The sequence below is a fragment of the Sciurus vulgaris genome, assembly GCF_902686455.1.
Source record: "Sciurus vulgaris genome assembly, chromosome: 3".
Taxonomy (NCBI): Eukaryota; Metazoa; Chordata; class Mammalia; order Rodentia; family Sciuridae; genus Sciurus; species Sciurus vulgaris.
This window is the reverse complement of record NC_136463.1, coordinates 125190138-125216717: the sequence shown is the minus strand read 5'-3', so window position 1 is coordinate 125216717 and position 26580 is coordinate 125190138. Positions and strand designations below refer to the sequence as shown.

The 26580-nt window shown below is 40.5% G+C and overlaps 1 protein-coding gene and 1 long non-coding RNA gene across 2 annotated transcripts in view; one reads left to right on the top strand and one right to left on the bottom strand.

Annotated features, from left to right (window-relative positions):
• The window catches only part of TLK1 (tousled like kinase 1), a 143444-nt gene extending 136116 nt beyond the window's left edge, over positions 1–7328 (top strand). Inside the window, exons 18-21 of the mRNA XM_079135020.1 lie at positions 184–319; positions 2936–3047; positions 3777–3884; positions 6951–7328. Of these exons, the coding sequence (XP_078991146.1) occupies positions 184–319; positions 2936–3047; positions 3777–3884; positions 6951–7127 (533 nt within the window). The 3' untranslated portion in view covers positions 7128–7328. The remainder of the gene's footprint in view (positions 1–183; positions 320–2935; positions 3048–3776; positions 3885–6950) is intronic.
• A 510-nt stretch (positions 7329–7838) lies between these two features.
• Positions 7839–20112, bottom strand: LOC306658284. The gene is made up of 2 exons (XR_013763011.1): positions 19944–20112; positions 7839–12677 (listed from the first exon to the last, which is right to left on the bottom strand). It is a non-coding gene; the product is annotated as an uncharacterized lncRNA (long non-coding RNA).
• Between the last annotated feature and the right edge of the window lie 6468 nt (positions 20113–26580).

Genomic DNA, 26580 nt, shown 5'->3' with positions numbered 1-26580 from the left:
AGGCTGGCTTTGAACTTGGAATCCTCCTGCTTTAGCTTCTTGAGCCATTGGCAGTACGGGCATGTGCCTCACACCTATATATTGCCACATTTAAAATAAATATTTACTTCCCCAGAATTAAAGTATTAAAGATAATGTTTTGCACATATGTGTCATAAAAAGAATTATATATTTTGTTCTTAGGAAATATCCTCCTGGTAGATGGAACAGCATGTGGAGAAATCAAGATCACCGATTTTGGTCTGTCCAAGATTATGGATGATGATAGCTATGGTGTAGATGGAATGGATCTAACTTCCCAAGGGGCAGGCACTTACTGGTAAATGTATTGTTAAAAAAATATCACAATTATCTAGCCCCCAGTGTTTTGGAGAATTTAGTTTTATTTTCAGTTAGTCTTTGAAATTATTATGGTGAAGTTATTGATATTAAGCCTCTGATTTGAGAGAGAGAATACTGTGGTTAGCCTTCTTTTCTCAACTGCAAATATCAGCAAACCAGAAAGAGAATACATGTGTGGTATTAGCAAATGATTTCAGTACCCACTAACATGAAGAATTCATGGACTTTCTTCTGAAATGTTAGAGCGATATTTATCATGCATGTAGATATTTATATAAATATAATATCTTGACTATTACAAGTAGAAACTAAGCATTAAGCCTTCTCTGTAGCAGTTTCATGGTTTAAGTTTTTGTGGGAAATGAATGCTTTGTTGATTGCATATAGGTGATGAATTTAGCATATTCCTGGTCTTAGGACTTGATTCTCAAAACTCCTCCTAAAAGACTTTGTACAGGGGCTGTTGATGTGGTTCAGTACTTATCTAGCACGCACAAAGCCCTGGGTTAAATCCCTAGTATCACAAAACAAATTAAAAAAAAAAACAAAACTTCATAGATATAGATAGATTTAATTCACAGATAAAAATCTAACTGAATGTCATCTCCCCAGAGTACCTAGGTGTTTATAAAAACCTAGTTTTCAAACTTACTGGCAGATTCACTAAAGTAAGAGACTGTAAAATCTCAAAACAGTGTGCAGAATAAATTAGTTTAGGAAAAGGAGTGGAGTTTTAATGGGAAGAAAAATATGCACTCATCTTGAATAGGATTGTGACTGCAGATACAAATGTGACTGAGGGTTTCAGTCTTCCCAGGGCTTACATGGGCACATGCGGCAGCAGTTTTAAGATGCTGCAGATCTGTATAGATTTAACTTTCATGAAAAGAGTTTATTTATACTCATGTATTCTTTTAAAGACATTTTAAAGTTTCAAATTCTGCTTGTGGCATTTCCTAAGAATATGGTGTGGATAAAATAAGTGTCAGGGTACCCCTCCCATATTTGAAGAAAATTTCCCTTTAAACTTCTAACCCCCTAAAAGTTAATTGACTTTACCAGTAGTCTTTAGACTTTTTCTTTTAGCACCAAGACTCATTTTTTCACAATAATTTAGAATCCCAATGATTAAACCAACAAAAACAAGGCTCTTTGGTAGAACCCTTGCCTTTGTGGAAGACAGCTTGAAAATCATGTTCTGAACAGGAAATCATCCCTCTTCTGCAGAACGTACTCATTATTTGTTTCCTTGCTCTGGCTTCACTAATGAAACACAATACAAGAAATTTCCCTTAAATGTGCATGAGAAGGAGATACAGGCATTCCATGTAGGGACATGACTATATTTCCCATAGAAGAAGTTTCCTCAAAATGTTTAGTTCCTATGGCCATATATCATTTAGCTATGTTTTGGGGAACTGGGATGGTTTGTCTATACTTTTAGAATACATATATATTGCTTTAATGAATTGCGTCATCCCCAGAAACCTAGATTTGTCAGTCTGAGATGTTTACATTCCTGATGGATCTTTTCACTTATTTTAACCCTTCCTTTATCAAAAAGCATGAATTGATGAATAACACTTAAAATTTTTTAAAAAAGAGTATTTTTGAATACTCAGTATATTTCAGACACTGCCAGTTCTTGAAATAGCACTGTCATCTAGTCATCATAGAGGTACCATACCATCCTGCCCTAACATGGGGCACAAGCAAGGCCCTGCCTGGAAGGACACAGAGAAGGCTCATGGAGGTGGGGTCTTAAAGAAGAAATGATGTTCATCAATGGTGTTCAAATAGAATGATTAGTGAGGGCATTAGATTCAAAATCAGAGGAAAAAGGAGAGAAGTGAGTTAACTTTGACTAGCCAGTTTGGGGGTTGGAGATATGGATAGTGAGGACAGATTTTGAAGTTTATGTTATGTTGTTGCCAGATTAGGGTGGGTCTTGTGTTTTTAGAAAAAGAGAACGTCTTATCTTGTTGGCAGTAAGTGCTTTCCTGGTGGCTTAAACAAGAGAACCAGGTCATCTGATGGGTATTTTAGGAAGGGAACTAACTGCCTTATAGTTTGAATAATGGTTAGGAGTGATAGGAGCCGGGCGTGGTGGTATGCGCCTGTCAGGATTGAGACTTCAAAGCCAGCCTTGGCAAAAGCAAGGCACTAAGCAGCTCAGTGAGATGCTGTCTCTAAATAAAATACAAAATAGGTCTAGGGATGTGGCTCAGTGGTTGAGTGCCCCTGAGTTCAAACCCTGGTACCAAAAAAAAAAAAAAAAAAAAAGGTAGGAGAGGATTTCTTCTCTTATTAGATACTCAAATTAGAATATTGTACTCTCTAATGATAATTTTTGTTTCTGTAGATATATATGTTGATTCAAAACATACTGTATCACAGTTATATTGTTTGACTCTGGAGTCAAATGATAAAAGAATGTAAATGCTTCAGAAGTTTAATTGATAGTTTTTATTCATGAAAGGCTTATTATATATGGATAAAATGTGCATTCTAGGATTTAGAATGTTTTTAAAGGTTTTAAGTTAAAGATTGCTAATAGTACCTTTTCCTTTTTCTCCCCCAAATAACTATATAGGTATTTACCTCCTGAGTGTTTCGTAGTTGGAAAAGAGCCACCAAAGATTTCCAATAAGGTCGATGTGTGGTCAGTTGGTGTCATTTTCTTTCAGTGTCTTTATGGTAGAAAGGTAAGTTATCCCAGCTTTAGCTGTGTATAGATAAATTAAGTTGAATTTTCTTTTTAAATATAAAATTTTACTAATTTGAAGTCAATTTAGATCTTTCCAAGGGAAGCTTAGCCTTCTCTATTTATTCCTGAAATTTCCATGGATCAAAATTATTTTAATTCAGCAATTTACTTTTTATATTTTATTTGGAAACAAAATCTTGCTAAGTTGTTGAGGCTGACCTCAGACTTGGGATCCTCCTGCCTCAACCTCCCAAGTAGCTGGGATTATAGGCATGCACCACTGCACCTGGCTTCAAACCTTTTTTTTTTTTTTTTTGTATTAAAGTCAGAAGTACAAGTTGCTATATATATTATCCCAACCCATTCCTGCATCAATATGGGAAGAGAGGTTAATGGACTTTTCTGAAAATTCACGTTAATACCAAATCTCGGTCTCTTAACTCCAAATCTTACTTTTATTGTAACAGCATTTTATCTTACTTGTATTGTAACAGCATTATTTTCTTCTCCTTAATAGCATTTTTCCTGTGCTGAGGATTATATTAGGCTTTCTTAGCCTGGTGTCGGTTATAATCTGAGTTCTGTTGAGACTGTATTCGAGAATTACAGAGGACAAGATCTTAGAAGACAAGTCATTTGTTTTGGCGGTTTCACTGATGATATCCTTGTTTTAAATATTTTGTAAGATAAATGTCCTAACATCTTATTTATTTATTTTTTTTTAAAGCCATTTGGTCACAATCAATCTCAACAAGACATTCTTCAAGAAAATACAATATTAAAAGCTACAGAAGTCCAGTTCCCTGTAAAACCAGTTGTAAGCAGTGAAGCTAAGGTATTAAATTCACCTGTATAAGTTTTGTTCAGTAACTTTCAATTGTGGTTACAACACAGTAAGTATTTACTAGTAAGTATCCTGACAGGAATCACCAGTGCAGGTGATCTGTCCAACAGGAGCTGATAATTTGCTATGGAAAAAGGAGCTGCTTCAGCCTTTAGTTATTAGTTTTCATCTTTTAAGTACCCAAATACAATTCCTTAAATCACAAGGTCTGGGGACATCATTACTTTTATGTCTTAATCAGCTTATATTAATAGAGATAAAATTTAAGTATTTTTATATATATTATCTTTTAACAACCTTGTGAAATATTTTATTTATTTCTGATTCATAAAGTGGGAAACCAGCCACACCACAGCAGAAGTACCTTTTTCACAATTTTACTAGCTATTAGGTAGCAGAGTTTCCACCCTGCTGGACACCAAAATCCACACTCTTGACCTCTGTGCTGCCCTACACTGGCTCTTGAGAGCTAATCCAGTATAATCCATGTATATTAAGTAGTTCAGTTCTTACATATGTCTTTGTAATAAAATAACAAGAAATAGATACTTACTAATTAACAGCAAAACTTTTTTATGTTGAGTATCTTCCCACCTTCATCATCTTGGCCTTTCATATCTGTATTTTACTCCTGTTTGGTCATACTTGTTCCATACTTGCTCTTTCCTCTGGGACTCCTTGTTGACATCTTCTCCTTTTAAAATCCCATGAAATTCGTAAAACAAATCCATAAGTTTAATTCATAAGCAGGCAGTTTATAGTTTTCTATATTTCTGTTATTCATATGTAGTATAAAAAGTACTGTTAAATGTTTGGAATCATAGTAGCCTTCATAATTGAAGATGTGCTGGGTTTTGTGTTATTAAGTATTTATTGGAATGGTCCAGCATTCCATTTTGTCCCTTAAATCTTTATTGTTCTTTTCAAGGTATTTTGATTTCAATATTTTTTTTTTTTTTTAATTTAAAAGGTAATAAATGGCCTGGGGTTGTGGCTCAGTGATAGAGCACTTGCCTAACATGCGTGAGGCACTGGGTTCAGTTCTTAGCACCACATATAAAAATTAAAATAAAGGTTCATTGACCGCTAAAAAAATTTTTATAAAGGTAAATATAATATTATTTTAACATGTAATGAATTATTTTTATAAGATAAATGTAATTCCTTTAAAAAGATCTTGTTGGTTGTGGTGGGACACACCTATAATCCCAACTACTCAGGAGGATTTTAAGTTTGAGACCAGCCTGGGCAGCTTAATAAGACCCTATCTCAAAATAGGGTCTTGCCTATCTTGCCTCACTGAGAACTTGAATTAAGTCAAAGCAAGATCTGTGTATTTATTTTTTAATACTGACAAAAATGACTCTGAATGAATGGAATGTGTCACAAGGGGGTTCTCTGGTTCTTAGTCCTTAGAACTTTCATAATTACTTTTTGGTATTTGGAATTCAGCAAAGGCTATTGGAGGGATTCCATATGCATTTTTTTTTTTTTTTTAATGTCCCTACAGAATACACCCTTGTCAAGTATTTTCCCTAACCTGGTGTGGGTGTCTTGTCTTGTTTGTCTTTACTTGTTACAAACTTCTTAACCTTAACCTTGCTATTGATAGCCTTTTATTCCCTCAAATTCTGCCTTCTACCATATCAGTCACCTTTAATTTTTCCCCCCATCTTAATCATTTTCAAAATAGACTCTGAAACTTTTATTTGTTAAAGATTAAAAAAAGATAAGACCTCTGAGGGGTGAGGCAGACTTTCAGTAAAGCCAGTCGTGGTAAAATGATGCAGATAGCTAGACACGTTTTTAGAGAAAATTTTGCTCTTAAAGAATTTTGAAGTAAAGAAAGTGAAAAGTAGTTACTTTTAATATGATTATACATCTATTTAATGGTGTGTATCTTGGTTGTATAGTTTTCCCTTCAAATGCTTTAAGTCATGAATTTATGTAGTAGCTAAGAATTTCAAGACAAGCTAAAGTTATTTCTCACAGTGTTAGCAATAAGAAAGGGATGCAATTACCAGTTATTCCTTGAGAAAATTTTATCTGTTGCCAAAAAAGTGATGGATTCACAAATATTACACTGAGTAAAAGAAACCAGGCAAAGAACATGAGCTGTTGTTTCATTTACATGAAGTTCAGAACAAGCAAAACTCAACTGTGGTATTAGAAATCATGGTAAAGGTTTCTCTGGTATAGTGGGTGCTGGGCCAGTGTGTGGAGAGGAAGGGGCATGAGGAAGCCTCAGAAGTTCTAGTAACTTTCTTTTTCTTGATCTGATTGCCAGTTACACATATATCTTCACTTTGCACCAAATACTTAAAATTTGTGGGCTTTTCTTTTTTCCCCTAAAAATGTGTAAAGATTTTTGGTTTAAAAAAAGAAAGAAAGGAACACTGTTCTCAAGGAATATAGAGAAAAAAGATAGTGATTGTATTCCATTATTTTAGCTGTCTAAAAATTATAAGAATGCACAGAGTTCACCTAAAGAAACAAACTCCAGTGGAAGTGTCACTTCAGTGTTCTCTTCACCTAAAGAAAGTCTTTATGCTCAATAGGAAAAATTACTACAACTAAAAATAGCATCTTACCATTTGGTTAAACTGAAGTGATAGCAAAATGGGATGAGGGTGAAAGTATTGCTTAGCAGAAAAAAATGCTTGAAAAATAAGTCAGGAAATCTGTAGGCAGAAATGCAACTTTACAGCTGTAAGTTCAAAGGGAAACAATAACAAGTTAGAGACTAGGACTGGGGATGTGGCTTAGTAGTAGAGCACTTGGCTAGCATGTATGAGTCCTGGGTTCAATTTCCCAGCACTGGGGGAAAAAAACAAAAAACAACTAACATGGCACTAGGGGTTGTGATTAGAGAGTTGAATTTGGAGTAAGAATTTTATTGCTACCAAAAAAATTTTTTTTAAGGTTTGAACTTCCAAGTCAATGAGATCTGTTTATAATCTTAAAGTGTCAAGCCTTCTATAGGACCAAGTGAATTGATATTTAGAATGAGAAAAGATTATTTTAATGGCTGACTTTGTTTTTTTTTTCCCTTTTAAGGCCTTCATACGACGCTGTTTGGCATACCGAAAAGAGGATCGATTTGATGTTCACCAATTGGCAAATGACCCATATCTTCTCCCACACATGAGAAGATCAAATTCTTCAGGAAACTTACACATGGCTGGGCTGACAGCATCCCCTACACCCCCTTCTTCAAGCATAATTACTTACTGACTTTCCTCCAAGATTGGCATGATATCTTTGAATTGCTTCCAGATGCAAACTTGAGTTTGAGAGCATTTGAGTGTTTTTTTGTGTTGTTTTTTTTTTACACAGGACATGGTTAGGAACTGTTTGTGAACTGAAGTTCTTCATAGCATCATTTGTATGAGAGTGGATCATGGACAGTGAATAAATGCACACTTCTTACTCTGACCTTGAGCAGTGAAGGATGACTGCCTGTTGCACAGAAACAGGATTACCATGTTAAAATAGAAGAAAATGGGTTTTCTGTTTATTTGGGGGAACACTGTAAATAACGTTTGTAATACTTAAATATATTTGATTGTTACTAGAGAGTTCTAATTGAAGGGTAGTTTTTCATTATTTAAAAACACATGGAGAATATGAGACGTATTTCTAACACAAGAACTATAGTGCCTGGATACATTCTTCAGCATTCAGCAGTTAATCTGCTGAAACCAAAGTAAGAACTGAATGACAGTGGCCATTGTGTTTTATAATAGAATGTGAGAGTTAGAATCTTTGGACAAAGTTCGACTTTGTCTTTTGCCTATTCTGGCTTTTACCAAGTTGTACCTCGAAATCACATGTCCGTTCCCCCCGCCCCCACTGGTTATATTAAAGGGAGAGCTGTTATTCCTATGTATTTTACACCTTTGACGAAAAGATCTGCTTGTTTTAAAATCATTTGAATTCACTAAATTGTAATATTTCCAGTGCTTTCAACATGTTAGAATTATTAACAGATATTTTTCTTTCATTACCAGGCCTTGTTCATTAAAACAAGAGATAGTATGTAACCAAATGCAGACCAGTTCTATGCAGGATAATGATAAAATTCCCTTCTAGCTCTATTGTAAATTGTTGTACAGATGTCCTATTTCAATTACTAAGTTTCAGCAGCTTATTCTTGTACAAATGTTTAAAAATATGGCTTTTCTAATTGGATATTGTATTTTTTTTAAGTCTTCTTGAAGGCGCTTTAATTGCTGCTAAAATGATGTTGCTTCTTTGCTAAAAGAATTGAATGAGCTCCTTGAAGGTGCAAGTTGACTGTACATTATAGAGATTAAAAACAGGCATTCACTAACAATCAAGGCATGTAAAAATGATCCATGTTGGGCATACTGAGTTCTCTCAATCAGTTTCTTGGGTTCTAGGGCTGTGGAACACATAGATACTAGATTTATAAATTGTTCATGGTTATTCTACGCTTGTAGAAGGTTCTTATCATCAAGGTGGGATGATGGTCCCATAAAAAAGTTTCTTGTGGTTTGTACAGATTTGTTAAAATGTGAACATTTTCTAACTGCCTTGTATGGTAGAAACCAATATTTTTCAGGATGCTGTATTTCATTCATTCTTATAAGGACTTTTTCTTTATTGTCACATTCATATTGCTGATACTTACATGTAAGTTGTCCATGTTGCAAAAAACAGAGGCTATACCTACCTACCACAGATTCCCCTTAATATTGTACAGTTAAACTGTGGCTCTTATTTCTGAAGTTGCAAGCCATTTTGTTTTTTTCATTGTACATAGACTCATTGTCTCTTTAAGATGCTGCTGAAATTGTAGAGAATGTAGCCAAAACAGTAATAAACAATAATAGTTAAAAAGTAAAGACTATGAAAATTACATTCAAAAAGAGCTTTCAAGATTTAGGATATTGGCTAATAACTTAGCTCCTTTACTTAAGGATCAGCTGAATAAATTCTTTAAATATACTTCAGGACAAGTATAAAGTGTTTCAAGCTGTTAAAGTTAAACCTAATAACCATTATCAAGGCTAATCCTGGGTAAGTAACACTTAGCACTATCAGGAGTGGCTCAAGGGCTATACCTGTTTCTCTGGAGATTTAGAAATCCTAGAAGAATACTGACATGGTCATGAAACGTTAGCTGTGGCTGAGTGCTAATTTTAGGTGCTGCTTGCACTTTTTTTAGTTTTGTTGTTTGTGTTTTCATCTTTCTGAATCTTGAAGTACTGTATTCATAAAGTAACTGTTACTTAAGGCCTGAATTAAAAGAAAATGCCCACTTTATTTAAAAATTTGGTGAGGTATAGAGTGGATATTGTGAATTTTACATGAGGTTGAATAAGGGCTATAGACCTAGATCACTGCTTCACCATATTATTTTCGCGTGAATGATAGTTCCAGCTAGTATCAGAATGCAGAAGAGGAGGGAAATAAGCCATACAAAGAGACTACTCCTTTGACCTGAGTTTAGGTAATCATTTTTGGTTTCTATTATAAGAGATGAATCAACTTAACAGATCCAGGTCTTCCTTCTAAAGTTTTTCCACGAGTGCTGTAGATTTTGGATAATATGCCAGTAACTAAGCAGGTCAAAGACAGCTAATTGAGCCAAATAGAATAATAATTTATGATAGAAAATTGGTACCTACTACTAAATTGTTTCCAAGTTACTGTGGTAATCCGTTAGCTCTGGTATCTTTGATGCTTCAGTTGTTTTCTAGTCCTCTGATGTTTGTCTTCAGAATTCAAGTATGTATTCTGTCCCTACAATGATTACCAAGGTATCTCTTAGAGTCAGAACTGATGTAAGGCACAATGCAGTTATTACATAGAATTTTTAAATCTTTTTAAGTTTAAATTAGCTTCATGAACTTGGGTTGTAGCTCAGTGATACTGTGTGCTTATTAGCATGTGTGAGACCATAGGTTCAATCACCAGCACTGCCACCCTGCTAAAAAATAGAAGAAATAAAGAAAATGGAAATAAGTTAACTTTAGTGTATGCATGTTGAGAGGAAGTAAGTGTAGATCACCCTAATTTTTTAAGTTGGGAGTTAGGGAGATTCTTGGTTGCTTTTCAAAAGAATTTTTTTCCTTTACTGCTATCCTCTTCTCTACAAAAAAGAGAAGAGAGCGAGCTCCTTCAGTTAAATCATACGTAAAGTGTGAACAAATGCCTCTACAAATACCTTGTTACAGGAAGCCAAAATGGTGGAGTTTCATTGAAACATTTAAAGAGTTTATTGTGTTGTTTGCTGTTTATCATTACTTATTAAATGCAGTGTTGATTACCATCAGATGTTAGTAGCTATGTTTTAGTGGAAATGCCAACTGTACATTTCATTTAGGTTGATAGTTTAATTATATTCCTTTTTTATATAAAATCGTAAGCCTTACTTACACCTTTATAAGTACACTGGCAGGTATTTATTGTTTGGAATGTTTAATTCAAAAAGTGCTTTTAGCTACTAGTTTTTAAATTGAATTATTAGAGTTCTGGTTATTGGGTTTCAGTTCACTCTGCAACAGTTTTAGAATTTATATAACTTGCCTTTTGATTCGAAGTAGATTTAGTTTCTAAAATACATACAATTAATTCCATTTACCTTCCCTAACTTTCCCTTCCCTCCTCCTTTACATTTTTTGAGCAGTACCATAGCACCCCCTGGAATTTTTTCAAAAAATTCTTTAAAGTTGTTTTTATAAGGCCAGAAGGGAACTTGGTAGAAGAGTTATTTCAAGTTAGAACTAAAATGCATTGCTTGCTTGCTTGCTTGCTCGCTTGCTTGCTTGATTGCCTCCCTGCCTGCCTGCTTTCCTTTTTAGGAGGAGGGAAAGTTTATTTTGGCTCATGGTTCCAGAGGTTTAGTCCATTGCTCTGGACCCAAGGTGAGGCAGCATATCATGTATGAGGGAAACTGTCCCATTCATGGCAGCCAGGAAGCAGAGAAAGGAGCCACCAGAAAGCTGAGCCCTTCCAGGGCATGCCCCAGTGACCCCCTCCTCCAGCCACACCACACTACATCTACCTACAGTAACTTCCATCTATTCAAACTAGAATAGATGGATTAAGTTACAGCTCTCAATCTAATAATTTTACCTCAATATTCCTGCATTACCCAGAAGTTCTTGGGTGACACCATATATCCAAACCATAACATTTTGCCCTGACCCCCATAAGCTCCATGCAAAATGCATTTAGTTCATTTCCAAGAGTCCCATAGTCTTTACAGTTTCAACATTGCCAAAAAGTCACACATTCAAAGTGTCCTCTGAGACTGAAAGCACACTCTTTGACTGTGTTCCCCTCTAAAAATGAAAAGCTAGTTACACATATCCAGTATACAGTGACAGAGCAAACATTCCCATTCCAAAAGGGAGAAATAGGGGTATAGAAAGAAGGGATGGGGCCAAAGCAAGACCTAAACCCAGCTGGGCAAACAGGTCCCATAACTCTTTGTGTACAACGTTTAGGACATGGTTGCAAGATGTCCTATGGAAAGGGATTGTGCAGCCCCACCCCTTTAGCCTTGCCGGTTACAGCCCACATGGGTTCTCTTTTTAGTCTGGTTTTTCCCACAACTTTTTCTGCAGCCAGTGGTCAATAACTTTTCTTTGCAGACAGTCCACGTTACTGGCATCTCTATAATTTCTGGGGTCTCTGTTCCTGCTTTGGCTTCCCCTTTACAACTTCATGCATTGCCATTTCATGGGCAGCCCAGAGGGACTCCAGTCCTGCTACACTTGCCCTGACCTTTTGGGCCTGCCTTTGAATCTTGGTGGGAGCCTTCCTGAACTCCTAACTCCAGCATCCTACATTCCTGAAGAACTAGCGCCACATGGATGACACCAAGGTCTACCATCAACTTGCATAGTCCCTGGGCCCCCTGGAATCAGGACTACTGTGGCTTCTGAGTGCCTGTGTGACTGCGCCTGACGAAACCACTTCTAGGGCCCCTGCTCCGTGCAAGCAGCGTGCCCCCATGTTCTAAAAGGAATTTTCCCTTTATATCCTTTAGCCTGTGGTGGGTGTGGTCTTGCAAATTCTAGAGTTTCCCTCCAGCCGTCTCTCCTGTTGCCTCTGGAAAATGCTTACAATCTCTTTAGGGTCTATAACAATCATACCTTCCATGCCAAACATGCAAATTTTTAAAGTGCTTCAGCTCTGTTCTTGATTTTTCGTAGTAAACCTGGCTGAATGATGACAGTAATATCCATGCTACTAACTAACTGCTATGCTGCATTGAATGTTCCTCTACCAGATCAATTAGTCCACCACACTTGGATTCAGCCTCATACAAAGTCTCAGGACAAAACATAGACAAGGTCTTTGCCAAAATATAACACTAGTGGCCTCTAGTTCAATTCCCAGTAGTTTCCATTCCACCCTTGCAGCCTCATGAGTACAGTACACATTCTTATTGGTGTTCTGATCTTTTGAGCTCCCATCAGAATTGCCCATAAGCTCCACTTAAAACATTTAAAAACTGCTCAGCCTGCATCTCCAAACTTTTCTATTCTAGCAAACCAACTCTACAGGCTTCTGAACCAGACAGGTTAGTCACAGCAAGGACTCCACTAATGTACTAATTTCTGTGGTGGGTTGTGGCTGTGACCAAAAGACCTGATGGTAACAATGCAGAGAAGAAAAAGTGTGTTTTAGCTTATGGTTCCAGAGGTTTAGTCCATGGTTGCCGAGTCCATTGCTCTAGGCCCCAGGTGAGGCAGCACATCATAGTGGCAGGGGATGAAAGAAGGAAGATGCTTCATTCATGGCAGCCTGGAAGCAGGAAAAAGAGCAAGTGTATTACCTTTCAACCAGAATTCATTTGTTTAAAACACTGAGGATATGGATTGCCTGCATACATAGGACTATTTTAAGGCAATGAAATATAATTTAAGAATTTAGATTTTTGGCCGGGTGCAGTGGTGCATGCCTGAAATCTCATCAACTCAGGAGGCTGAGGCGAGCCTCAGCAAGTTAGTGAAGCTCTAGGGAACTTGGCAAGACCCTGTCTCAAAAAGGGTGGAGGCGTAGTGGTTCAAGCCCTGGTACCAAAACAACAACAACAAAACCCAAGAATTTACTTTTTTTTTTTTTTTTTCCTTTTTTGAACTCAGGGCCTTGTGCTTGTGAGGCAAGCACTCTACCAGCTGAGCTATCTCCCCAGCCCAAGAATTTACATTTCTAGAACCAAATTAACTACCTGTGTTTCAGGTTCCTTATGTGAAAATGAGGATAAGTACCTACTTACAGGTCTGGTTGTGAGGAACAAACCAAGGCACATGTAAAAGCACTCAGAATTGTATCCTGCAAACACCATGTATAATGACATGATATTATCACTCTCCTTTAAGACCCAAAAGATTATTGTTTTTGCCTTGTGTATAAAATTTTGGTAGTCTTCATAGTTTAAATTCTAAGAAAAAGTAGTCATACAATGCTTGGCTCGTTTCAAAGAAGGGATAATTAGATTACCTGAAAATGGAAGATGAGAAAATGTAGCAATTTGAAACAAAAAATAGTGACTGTGTGTGAACTATAATTACCAAAAGGATTAATGCCTTGACCATTTATGCTATCTCATCAGAGGCAATGCTACCCTACACCTACTTTCCAGTTTTCTGTGCTAATAACAGCTATTTGAGGTAGGATGGCTGGTATTATCCCTCTTTTAACAAAGGAGGAAACGGATTTGGAGAGGGTAACATGTAGGCAGCAGGAGAAAAAAGCAAAAGCGCCGCAGTCTTGGGCAGGGTCCTCGCCCTGTTAATATCTGCTTTATTACGAACATTGTTTACTGAGTTGTCTTCCTAACTCTTCAGTGGTGCCTGACACAAAGCTGAATAGCTGAAAACACAGTTGTCACCAAAAAAATGCAAATGTAGTCCCAAACTCATTTTGAGTAAGAGAGAGACTGGGTCACAGGCCTTTTCCTGTTCTGTCTGGTTTCTGTTGTTTTATAAGTCGAGATGTGGTCCATCCAGTAAACTACCTTGGAGAGAGGCCTCCATGCCTGGTTGTCGGCACTGTTGGGAGCACAGAAATACATCCCGACTCCTCTCTGTTCCAGCTACTCTCTAAGAACGTTAGTGAAACCAACTCTATTAACAACTTCCTCAAATGGGAAACCCTGGAACTTTGGGAAAAATTCATTAGTTGTTCTATGTCCCCAAACCGTGTCTCAGAGTCATCTAACACTGACAAAATGACCCACATGCGATGCTCACCACCTCCACAAGTATGACCCTGATAGGATGGAGCAGCTCTCACTGGGTTTCCAAATACTGCATGTAAAGTTTAAATTTCCCTTTAAACATATAATCCATTTTCATTGGAAACACCTTGACTCTTTCCATAACCATATATGATGAACATGAACAACATCCCAACCATTGTTGACATGTGGCTGGGTGCAGTAACACACTTGTAATCCCAGCAGTGTGGGAGGCTGAGGCAGGAGGATCACAAGTTGTTGAGGTCAGCCTCAGCAAATTAGCAAGACCCTGTCTGAAAATAATAAAAGGACTGGGGATGGAGCTTAGTGGTAAAATGCCCCTAGATTCAATCCCTGGCACAAGCAACAATAAAAAAAAAAAAAGTGTGTGTGAAACGTGTGCATTAAATGCCATTAACATAGAAGATAGTTCTAGAACAGGATAGCAATCATAGACACTTGAATGACCTGGTCCAAAAAATAAGTTAGTTTTGTTAATTTGTTCTTAATATCCATCATAGTTTGTTTCAAATGATCATATTGCATTCTTAGAACTCTTATTTGTCTGCTAATTACCAAATTCATAACTTCCTATTGAGATATTAAGAAAAAGGATGAAAGGCGGAAAGCACGGGTGTGGAAGTAAGACCTGGCTTTGTCTCCCAACTTTGTTGCTTAGTAGTTGTGTGACATTAGGGGAGTCACTAATCTCTTTGAGGCTTATTTTCCACATCTAAACACTTTCTACAAATGGTGCCTGCCTGACACACACCTTACACCAGAAGTGGACTTGGGAAATGTTCCCAACTGATGACACATGAGCTTTAGACGCTTGGAACGAATGCCACAGTGCAGAAGAGGTCAGGGCCTCTTTCAGTCAGCTTTTCACTGCTGTGATTAAAGACCTGACAAGAACAATTTTAGAAGAGGAAAAGTTTATTTGGGGGCTCACGGTTTCAGAGGTCTCAGTCCATAGACAGCTGGTTCCATTCCTCAGGGCTTGAGGTGAGGCAGAAGCAGGGTGGAAGGGAGTGGGTCACATGATCAGGAAGCAAAGAGTGACTCACTCCACTGGCCAGGTACAAAATATATCCCCCTAAGGCACACCCCCAACAACCCACCTCCTCCAGTTCACACCCCACCTGCCTTCAGTTACCACTCAGTTAACCCCATCAGGGGATGAATGCACTGACTGGGTCAAGCTCTCATAAGCCGATTATCTCACCCTGAATGTTCTTGCATTGTCTTACACGAGCTCTGGGGGTCACCTAGTACCTAAACTATAACAGTCCTCTACGGTGGGTCATTGGGTAGCCCTAAGGGAAAGGAGCTGGGAGGTTGCTTAGAAGATTCCAGACAGCAACCACTTACTTACCAACTGGTTTGGATGTATTTCTGTGTTTTAACATGTTTCTGGCATAACTTTAGTATAAGCCCTGCCTGTCACTGTGACTGGGCAGACTCTCTGTCTCCCTCCTCCATCCTAGTACATGCCGCTTTCAGGGAAGTTGGCACATTGACCCAGGAGGCACAGGACTACTATGGGGTTATTTCCCAAGCCTCTCCCATTTGTCTTTACCTTAGGGATGCTATTTGGATCTCAAGACTTTTCTGATGAAGCCATCATGAATATTAGCATAAGTGGCTTATAGATTAATGTGACAGAAAATTTACTAATATTTCATTTTGACAATGAACTTTAACTTAGCAGTGGGATTTTTTTTTTTCAATTTGTAAGCTTTCTTCCCAGAGGTGTAGAATATATATACACATAGTTTTTGCTATAAAACCTTAAAAGAAATTGAGTTTGGAATAATGACTAGGGCATTATGAGGTCATTCAAGAAGCGGAATTAGCCATATAGTATCCAAGATGGTATGCAATGAGAAACTTTAAACACGTTTAAACAACATGGGCAGGATTCTCTTATTGTCTTGAATCAACAGCACTTTTATATTCAATGTACTAGCTCTACATTTGATCAAAAGTAGACGTGCTTCGCAGTTTCCTTGGGAGAGTGTGATAACCTTTAGTGAAACAGAGTTATGCTAAAATGCTATTTAAATTATATTTTGCTGTTTTTTAAAGTTAAGAAATAAGGAAGGTCGAAATCCTTAAGTAAATCGACTTATTTGTAAGGAAGATTTAGAAAAAGTAATGGACTTTCTAGTAACATCTATGGAAGATGTTCATTCTGCTAATGATCATGGATATGCTTAAGTCAAGTTTCATGTTCCACAGGGAATTTATTGTATGAAATTAATTCCTCCCCACATCTCTGGAAAAAGCCACATTCAGAGATAAAAATCTGGAAGACATAAAGAGTTGCCCTAGGAAAATTTTCAGCTCTACATTAGTAAGGAGGAACAGCATGCCTGCGTTTATTTAGTGGCCTGGCACTGCAAGACACAGTGGCAACAAAGTGCCTTGTTTTGAATTTGTAATCTAAACCTTTCAGAAAGCCCCTTTTCCTCGGTTTCACAAGCAACCATTTTGGCACTAGAACTTTTTTCTTCAGTGGTTCATAAAGTTGAATGAAACCACGATGGAAACACTGATAGCTATTGTAATTTGCCATTACCACAGAATTAAAAATTCAAGCCTGATCCTGAACTGTAAAAAATATACATAGGTTAAAATCATTATTCTATTTTTTTTTGCCTTTTTCTTCACAGATAACACTATGCCATACACAACTTAATAAATTTTAGTAAATAGTGCTTAATAATTGACAGAAGGCTAAAAATGGTAGCACCCAAGTTCTCTTCCATGTAGATTTCCCAGGCACCTAACCCAGACTGCCTTAGGAAAGTGTTAGGGTTATTTTTTGTTTCATTGTTTTTTCCCTACAAGTATGAAATCTTTTTGCTATGGTTATTTTTCTATCTAAGTATGAAATAGTATAATAAACAGGACGGAAGAAGCTATGATAACAAGTTACCCACCTTCATCCCCTACCTCTACCCCTCAAAAGAAAGGTTGGTTTGTCAGATCATGCAAAATCTACTCTGGCTCTCCTGGGCAACTCTCCAAGGCAGATCTCCCTGTGGTGACTGTGACATCCAGGCTGCTTGATTTTTATGGTTCCAGTCACTTGTACAGAAAGAGAGGTGAGCGAGAGACATCCTGGTTCTCAAATTCTTCAGACCAGGAGTGTCATTCCCTGCTACAATGGAGTCTTATGGTCCCAAATAACTGCACAGGAGGTACTATATTTCTATCACCCTCATTAACTTTCATGAACCGGGCGCAGTGGTGCATGCCTGTAATCCCAGCAGCTCAGGAGGCTGAGGCAGAAGGATCTCCAGTTCAAAACCAGCCTCAGCAACTTAGTGAGACCTTAAGAACTTAGTGAGTCCCTGTCTCAAAATGAAACATAAAATGGGCTGTGAATGTGGCTCTGTGGTTAAGTGCCCCAGGGTTCAAACCTTGGTCACAACACAAACAAGCAAGTAACTTGCATGGCAGAACCATTTTATATGTAATCTGTACTTTTTAAAAAGGATCTCAACCTCAAATATGGCTGGTCTGTGGTGACTTGCTAGATTTGGGGAGTTGTATGGAGCAGAAGCCTACGCAGCTCTGCTGAAAACTTCTAGTCCACAGGAATCCCTGGAGTTGATATCATCATCATCATCATCATGTAGTAACTGTACGTACTGATGGGTGGCAGGGTGCCATCCCAACATATACACACAGTATGTACTGATCAGATCAGGGTGACTAGCATGTCCCTCTCCTTGTCATTTATGTTGGGAGCCTTGGAGCTCCTCTTATAGATCGTCATAAGATGGATTCCAGGGTATTGTGAGCTACAGTCACTCCACTGTGCTGCAGAACACCAGCACTAACTCCTCCCTGCTAACTGTGCTTTGGGACCTATATTTCATCTTCCCTCAGTGCTACCCCCACTCTACTCTTCCTGGCCTCTAGGAATTCCCATTCTAGCTTTCACATATGAAAGAGAACATGAGTATTTTTTCTGTCTGTTTCTGGCTTATTTCACTTAACATAATGTCCTCCATCAAGACAGTAAGAGATCCCCGCCCCCTGCTCTGGATGAAAACCTATGGGGAGGGGGGCCATACCTAAGCAGAGGAGCAAATGAAAACTGAGACTCACTGGGCTGCAGTCCAGCTCCACACCATGTCCTCTAAGGAAAGAACACTGAGGTTCATTTGTTGGACACTTACTGTATACCAGGTATTGTAACCAACATTTTCTTGAATCACCCATAACTACGCCACAATTATGCCCCTACTGTAGGTGGAGCAGGGGGAGGGGCATGAGAGATTACGCCGTTAGCTCAGATTGTGAAGTAGAAAGGGGGGGGGGGCCTGGCCTGAGGGCTGGGGAGATAGCTCAGCTCAGCTGGTAGAGTGCTTGCCTCGCAAGCACAAGGCCTGGCCTGAGGGGCCCCAAAGCCCAGATTCCAAAGCACAGTTGGATTAAACATCACTAATTCTATTATTCACCAGCTTCATTCTTCTGAAATAGTATGTCCTGGACTGGGGTTGTGGCTCAGTGGTAAAGCACTTGCCTAGCACGTGAGGTACTGAGTTTGATCCTCAGGACCACATTAAAAAAAAACCAAAAAAACAAAAACAAACAAACAAAAAAACCAAACAAATAAAATAATTTAAAAAAATATGTCCCCAGAAATTTTTGAATGTCAACTTTTATCATTTTCTTAAAATTACTCCTGTGTTTGAGAAGCCTTAAAATCCCCAATGCACTGTTTAGAAACCTTTGAATTGACAAAAATAATGGCAAGGCAAAGTCTTCAATTAATTTACAATACGATATCAAGAAAAATTACATTCGACTTCTGCAGTACAGCCTTATGAGATTTATAAGGAGAGTTGATGAGGTAATTAACAGAAAAGCAGTTCTACTGAGATATTTTCTGGATCAAATTCTATTTCTCCCCCAGTTGGATGGTGAAAGGCAAAGCCTTGAACCTGGGCGATGGCGGCAGAGCAGCCCTTGCCCTGCAGTCTCTCCTGATCACAGACACAGACACGTCCCTTGAGGGAAGGGGTGGGAGATTGTAATCCTAAGCATCCTCCATCTCCTTCTCTGACCAATGTGTGCCTCCCACCAGGAAAGCTGCGCTTCCCCACCCAACTCCGTCCCTGTTCGGGGTGTGTGGTCTAGAGAGGGCCATGGCCAGGGTTGGGGACAGGGACCCCACTGCGTACTCTCCATGCATCAGACACTGATACCCTCATCCTATCATCTAGCGCTCACCACATGGAATTAAACTTGCTTGATGTCAATTAGCAGATGGCGAGTGCCGGGGAAGGGACCGCTAAACCAGACGTCCCAGTCACCGAGGCACGAAGACTGACAGTACAAACCCTAAGGCGCCCGGTCTCCAAAGGTCACGTTGATTCATCCACTCTACGTCTACTCTGTCATTCTGCAGGGTAGACAGATGCAATGCCCAGGAAGAGCGCACGGCCGCCTCTCCAATGGTTGAAGCTCCCCCAGAAGCTGGCGATTAGATAGCACCAGATGACTGGGTTGCTTCGTGCTTTGAACCTCCGTTCCATGTATGTCAATTGCAAAATAATTCTGGTTGCTAACAAGGAGGTTTTTCAAACCACTGGTCTTTGTAAAGGACAAACTCATTGAGTACTTCCCTGCCCAAGCAACAGGCACCCCTTTATAAGTCCCGGGACTGGACAATCTCAGCTCCATTTCAGGCTTTGCACGACCTGGCCCTACCTCTCCTCCAGATGCCACTGATTTCAACCCACGCTTCCCCCTCCACACTGCAGCCCCAAAGCAGTGAGGAGTTCCTCGATGCACTGCGTGCTCCGTACCTGCCTGTCTTTGCAGACGCCGTTCCCTCTGCCTGAAATGCCTTTCCACTTTAATACCGAAGAGAACAGCTATCGATCCTTCCAAGGCCTGGTACCGCCTCCTCCCAGAGCCTTCTCCGAGCGCCTTAGATGGAGTAACTGACTGCGCAGCTCCGTCCCTTGCCTTCCTCGGGCTGGATGCGAAATGACTAATCTGTAAACCGTGTCTTGGAATGTTTTTGGATTCAGAGACACCTGGGTCCAAACCCAGCAGCTCCACCAAAGTGCTCTTGGGTCTGTCTATGCACAGGGCTATCTGTCCTGCGGGGTCGCGGGGCGAGGGGCCCCGCCGCGGGCTCCTGCGTTACTCGGGGCACCGGCGGAGGGAGGCGGGTCTGGGTTGGAAGGGGACGAGCACCCCCCCCCAGGAGGGGCTGGGGCCCCTCATGAGTCCTCGAGGCATTCGAGGGTGTCACGACCACCTGAAGGGCTTCGCGGCTTTACTTTAACCTTCCTCAGGTAGATGTGTATAAAGCAAATGAATTTACTTTAAATTTTAGGGGCCCTCTTTGGTAAAAGCACCAGACCCTTTCGCATCCCACAGACAGCCAAACTGCCGTGCTAGGATAGCGGGACCACGACCCTCCTTCCAAAGAACGGAAAGCGCCCCCACCTTCACGGCTGCTCCAGCGACGCCCCGGCCCCGCCCAGGGACCCTGCCAGCCCGGTCCGGAGACCCCGCGGCCTCCGACGGGATGCGGCGTTCCCAGGTTCGCAGCGCCACCTGGTGGCCCAAGGCGCCGCCTCCTTGGCTGCGATCCTCGCTCTACTTGGGCAGTTGCTCTCTGGAGCAAGAGAGGTTGTGCCAAAAAAATCTGCGGAGAGCAGGTGAACCCCCATGTTAGGGCAGAACTGAGGCTTGAGACCGGACAGACCGACCTGGATTCAGCTCTTAACCCCAGATTTTCCTACGACGTAAACTGAGACCCTCCCAGCTTCGGTTTGAGGTCTCAGTACGCACCTGCTTAAGAAGAGGAAAACTGACCGACCCCCGGGCCTGCCATGCACAATCAACCCAATGCTTGCTTTTAATTTGGTTCCTTTTTCTCACTGGAGTTTATTTGTAAAGAAAACGACTTTAGCCTTATTCAAAGCAACTATTTTTTCAAAACATGTTAAAATAAACCTACGTATTAAATTAGATTTTTTCCTTTTTCTTTCTTTTCTTTCTTTCTCTTTCTTTTCTTTTTTCTTTTTTCTTTCTTTTTTTTTTTTTTTTGTGATTGAGTTCAGAGCCTGACCTGACACATCTCCCCTCCCCACATTCGTTAAACTCTAGAGAGACAAATTTAAAAATGAATTTTATTATCTCTGCAGTTGCATGCCTTTTTTATTTCTAGTCATTTCAGGAAAAGAAAAACATAACCTTGGCAGAGATTAAGGCAGACAAATGAGCTCTGAGCTCCTGGACTTATTCAACAGGAGTCTGGTTCTTCCTGCTTTTATTCAGCTCCCTAACAAGATGATGGAATTTGCACCTCACTGCCAAGAAGCACACAGGTTTTTTAGTTACTGATTTCAAATGAACCAATGTTAGAACTAGGTGTGCTTCTCATACCTGATGGCTAAAATTATTTCCAGAGACTGAAAGGCCAAAAGAACACCTAGATGCAATGTGGATGCTTGCCACAGGGTTCCACACCTGCCTTTCAGCACAGGTGTCGATACCATGTGGAGACATTCCTGACCAAACTGATGTACAATCGCAAAGTAATATTGGAAATCATTCACTGTGCAAGTCTAGTAAGACATCACTGATGATTCCAGTGTCAGGGCCAGTGTCAGGACTTCTCAGTGTATTACCTGAGTGTAGCTTCCTCTGTGCATGACCAGCCATAGCATGCACCATTGAGATGCTGCTGGGGGAGGTCAAGCTGTAAGAAGACCAATATGGAATAAGGCTTTCTCTGACTCAGTCTTTCATTTCCCCCCAAGATGGAAAACAACCACCCACCCTCTTATTTATACTGATTAAAAAGTTATTCGAATGTGTTTTTTAAAATTCAGGGGGCCTGGGGGGTGTCACTTAATGATTGAATACTTGCCTAGAATGTACAAAAACCCTGGGTTCAATCCCCAACAACACAAAAGATAATTTTAATAATAAAGGAGTATATAAGACAAGAAACGAGAAGTTCCTGTATCTCTGCCCCTAGCAACCCTAATTTAAGCGCTTCTCAAAGATGCGTACCTTGAGTACCTTGAACCTCAGGCAGGCTTGAGTGCCAGTGTCAAACCAGGCCGGTCAGGCCAGAGCTGGGCAAACAGTAGATCCCTCTCACCAGGAGGAAGGATTAGAAGGTCATTAAGGCCTCCATGAACTCTTACTAAACTTTTTGTCCTCCCGGAAGAGAACTGATGATAAATTCCAATAGAGTTGGTTGTTAAGGTAAATAATTAATGGGTTTGGAGACCCAGGATATGGCTTCAGGAGAAAAGGCTGGCAAAATTCAAATTCCTGTCACTGTCCTTGTCATTGCCTAGGGACCTATTTTCTCCCTTTGATTTATAGTTTAAGCAGCTGCTTCAAATTTTGTCAACCTAGCACCCATTCTACCATGAGTTATTCGATTCCAAAGAATGAAGTCCATGACGGACCTTGTTTTCTGGTGAGCCTGGACCTCTAGGGCCTCTGTAGGCCTGACCTGTGAGAAGTATGAGTTTCCCAGTCCCCTGCTTTTCCCCAGCCTCAGTACCTTGCAGGGCACTCAGGACACTACCTCAGGGCACTGCAAACACGAGACACCTGCAGGGCCAGGTGGGCCAAAAGACTGGAAGAAGGTGCATGCTCAAGAGGGTGCTTATTTTCCTGTGGGACTGACTTTTCGTGAGAAACCAGAAATCTGGATTATGTGACACCTGATATTTAAATGTTGGCAATTTAGTCACATTTTAATATATACAGCGCAGTTCAAAGAATTGTGTTGGAAGACCAGTTGGCTACCTCCCGTTTCTGTGCAGACTGTTCTGCAAAGGGCTTACAGAGTTGAGCTCACCTCATCATTCACTCCATGAACAGTGACACCTAATAAGCGTTAGTTACGATTATTGCCTTAAGTCCCAGTGGCTGTTTCCAAGCATGGGCTTGTATTTGTCTATTGCTGGGAAACATGGAGCCACCTCAACTGTCATAACACTGAAAGTTCCTGGGGCCCACCTTCACTAGCAGATGGTATGTCGTTTCCTCAGGTCTTCTTTCTTTGAACTGAAGAGTGACCACAGTAGCCACGTTTGTGTACTCTCTGAAGAGGCAGCAGTTTCTGCACTTCATAGTTGCACTTTAGCAGATAAAAACTGTTCCTGGAAGCTGGCTGCACCCTTGGGTTATATTCTTTCCAGCCCCCTGACCCGGAGCTCTGGGGGAAACTAGCCTGGGAGTGGTTTGTACTTGACCTTTCAGTGGCCTGTTGCTCTAGTCTGAATACCTACCCATTCTACTTAATTGGTGGCTGGATATGCAAGAGGACTTTAAATGAACACTTTGGCTAGTCATGCTCAAAATTGTTCTTCCCAGATCTAATTCAAAAAATATCAGCGATAATAGTATCCCTCCTCTAACCTTCGCTAAACTGCGTCTTGGCAGATAATGACCTTCCCGTGGCCTTAACTCCTCCCCCAGTTACAGACCAGCTTGGCCTAATTATCACCTGGGAGGAAGATGTCAGTGTCAGGCTCGCACCTCCTTCCCTGGGGATGTTTTGAAAAAAATCCAAGAGCCCAGAATTCATATTCTAATTGCTGTGTGACTAATCTGCAGGTAGGGCTAAAACTCTTGCTGGGTGCTCAATATAGTTAAAGGGGAAGGCCTTCAGGGCAGAGAGGGAGACCCAGTCTTCCTTATAAGGTAACTTTAACAAATAGGGCCACTCAGAAAGAAAAACAAAAACATCGACACATTGTTGAAATAAGATGTATTTTATTTCCTAATAAAATAAATGTACCTATAGCAACAGACCAAGGCTGCAGCACAGGGCTTTCCTATTGAGAGCTCCAGGGGGACCATCTCTTGATTTTTTTAGTGCCTTTTCCACCAGCTAAAGGGTCAGCCCAGCTAATCCTTCTTCAGCTGCCAGAGACCTTTCCCATCACCAAGGGTCCACAACTCTCTTTTCATGAGCTCTTCACTTGTTACACTGTGATGAACTACCATGAAGTTGATTCATTTGTTCTTTTTTGTTTTTCCTGTACCAGGAATTGAACCCGGGGGGGCGGGGTGGTGCTTAACCACTGAGCCACATCCCCAGCCCTTTTTATTTTTTGACTCAGGGTCTCAGTAGGGCTTACAGCCTCGCTAAGTTGCTGAGGTTGGCTTTGGACTTGTGATTACAGGTGTGCGTCACTGCACCCAGTATTTCTGTTTTTCAAAGGTGGGCTCACGTGTCCTGAGGCACCACAGCAGCTCCAGCAGCCCACAGGCCTCACAGCTCTGAACAGCAATGCTTCAATCTCCAGACCATCCTGGAGATTCGGTTGGTGCCTCATCAGTGAGGAAAAGGCCACAAAGCCATTTCTAGGTCTTCAAACTTTTCAGGAAATGAACCAAGTGCAGCTGTTCTAAGAGCATTTAGTAATGAACTAAACATAAAACAGGAACAAAAATCAATAGGGAAAAGGTAAAGTCATTCCAGACTCAAGAGTCTTTGCGGGCCTTGGGGGACAGTGGGCCTTTCCCCTCTCCTGGAGCTCAGCCTCTCGCACTTCCCTCAGTAGCACACTGCAAGGCCAGGCTGCCCCGTGGTGACACTTCTCCGTGCTGTTTGTGTGAAAGTGCCTGGGGCTGACTCATGGAACCTTGCAGTTTCTCCCTAACTCTTCATGGCAAATGTCACCCTAGAAGCCTTCTGTGCTCTTCCCAGTGCCCCTCTCCTTAAGTGTCTCTTCTGTTACCTCAAATCTTGGGCAAATGGTAGGGTTGCATGTGCACCCACCTTAAAGGCTCCACATAGCTGCTCATTGTCCCTTACTGGCCACTCTTCTCCCTTTGCAGTAAGGACACTTGCAGTGGCTGTGAAACCAAAGGCTTTTGCTCAGCCTTTCAGGTAGACATGGTCACATGGCTTCACGCTGCCTAAAAGGATGTACGCCACAGTGTTGCATGAAACTTTTCTCAAGTGATCCCTAAAGAAGTGAGGAGACATATTTGTCTTCTGACTGAACAAGGACAAATGGCTGGGGCTTTAGTTGCCATCTGAGGCCAGGATATGACCTTGGGAATGGAAACATCACCCAGTAGAGCTACAAGATGGACCAAGGTTTCTGGCATTGATGGGCCAGATCTGCCAGACTGACTACCTCTATTTGAACATGGGAGAGATATACGCTTTTTTGTTTAAGATACTCCTGAGAATTTCTAAGGTAACTGAGTCTACTCCAAATCAATGCCAACCCTGCCGTCACTGCTGTGTGCCTGTATTGTGTGAACCTAGGCACATGCTGAAGCGACTCTGGCTATCCAAAGTCCTTCTGACTCTGGGCTCCTGCCCCAGGGACTGCAGTGGAATTCCACATCCATGACTACAGCACTTATCCTGGAGTGCCCTAAGGATGGAATCCTTGGCCTGTCTCTCCTAAGAGGCCCCACAGATGGGCTACTGCCAGGGACACTATCTTATATCTGCGTCTTGGGAACCTGGAACAGGACCTTCTATTGTCTTTAAAGGCTTAAGCTAAAGGGGTTAAGGGTATAGCTCAGGGGGTGAGTGAGCATGATGCTGGGTTCAATCCCCAGCACCAAAAAAGAAAAAGACTGAAACTGGTTTTCCTGAAGAAAGTAGAGAATACCAAAGTGTTTTCTACCTCAGAGAAGATCCAGAGAGCCAATCTTGGCCAAGTCCACGCCACCCTCTTCATGAGTGTCAAGAGTTGCTTTCCTCCTAGGCCTTCCATACATGCCTATGGGTATTTTCCCAGGAAGATGGTTCAGGGCTGTCATTCTCAAATGGGAACTGTGACCTCAAGAGTTAAGAAACACTGCTTTGGAGGAAGTACTGTCAAAAGAAATAACTGTGTAAAGTTTGAAAATCACTCACGTGCTTTCCCCTAAGAGATGTCCTTAACATTTGTACTGTTTTTAATGTGAACATCTTTTAGAAAGTGATAACATTATCACTTTCCCTGTCCTGGAAAGCCAAAAACTGTTAACATTTAAAATGTGCTTATGAATATTATCCCTATCTGCTATAAGTTCCTTTGCAAAAACAATGATTATTAACACAAAGAAATATTCTGGAAATATTCGTCATGCAAGCAGAAGCCATGTCCAGACTAGAGCTTTCTTTTATCACTTAGTTTTACTAACATATTTGACTCCAGAAATGAATAGAGCCTAAAAATTGGCCTGTGCTGGGCCTCCTGTCAGAGCAGGAATGGTGTTGACAACTCGTTTCCAGCTGAGTGGTCAACGATGAGTCACCCATGGTGGCACCTCAGTACCACCGTCACTGCAAGGGACCTGTGACTTTATACTAGTATTAGGTCAAAACCCAATTAACCTCTTTCATATTATTTCAAAATCAGGGATATAATATACATTTAATTTCATTCAATAAATCAATTCCAGTTAACTTACCATCTCTTAGAAAACTTAGAAAAAAGCAAA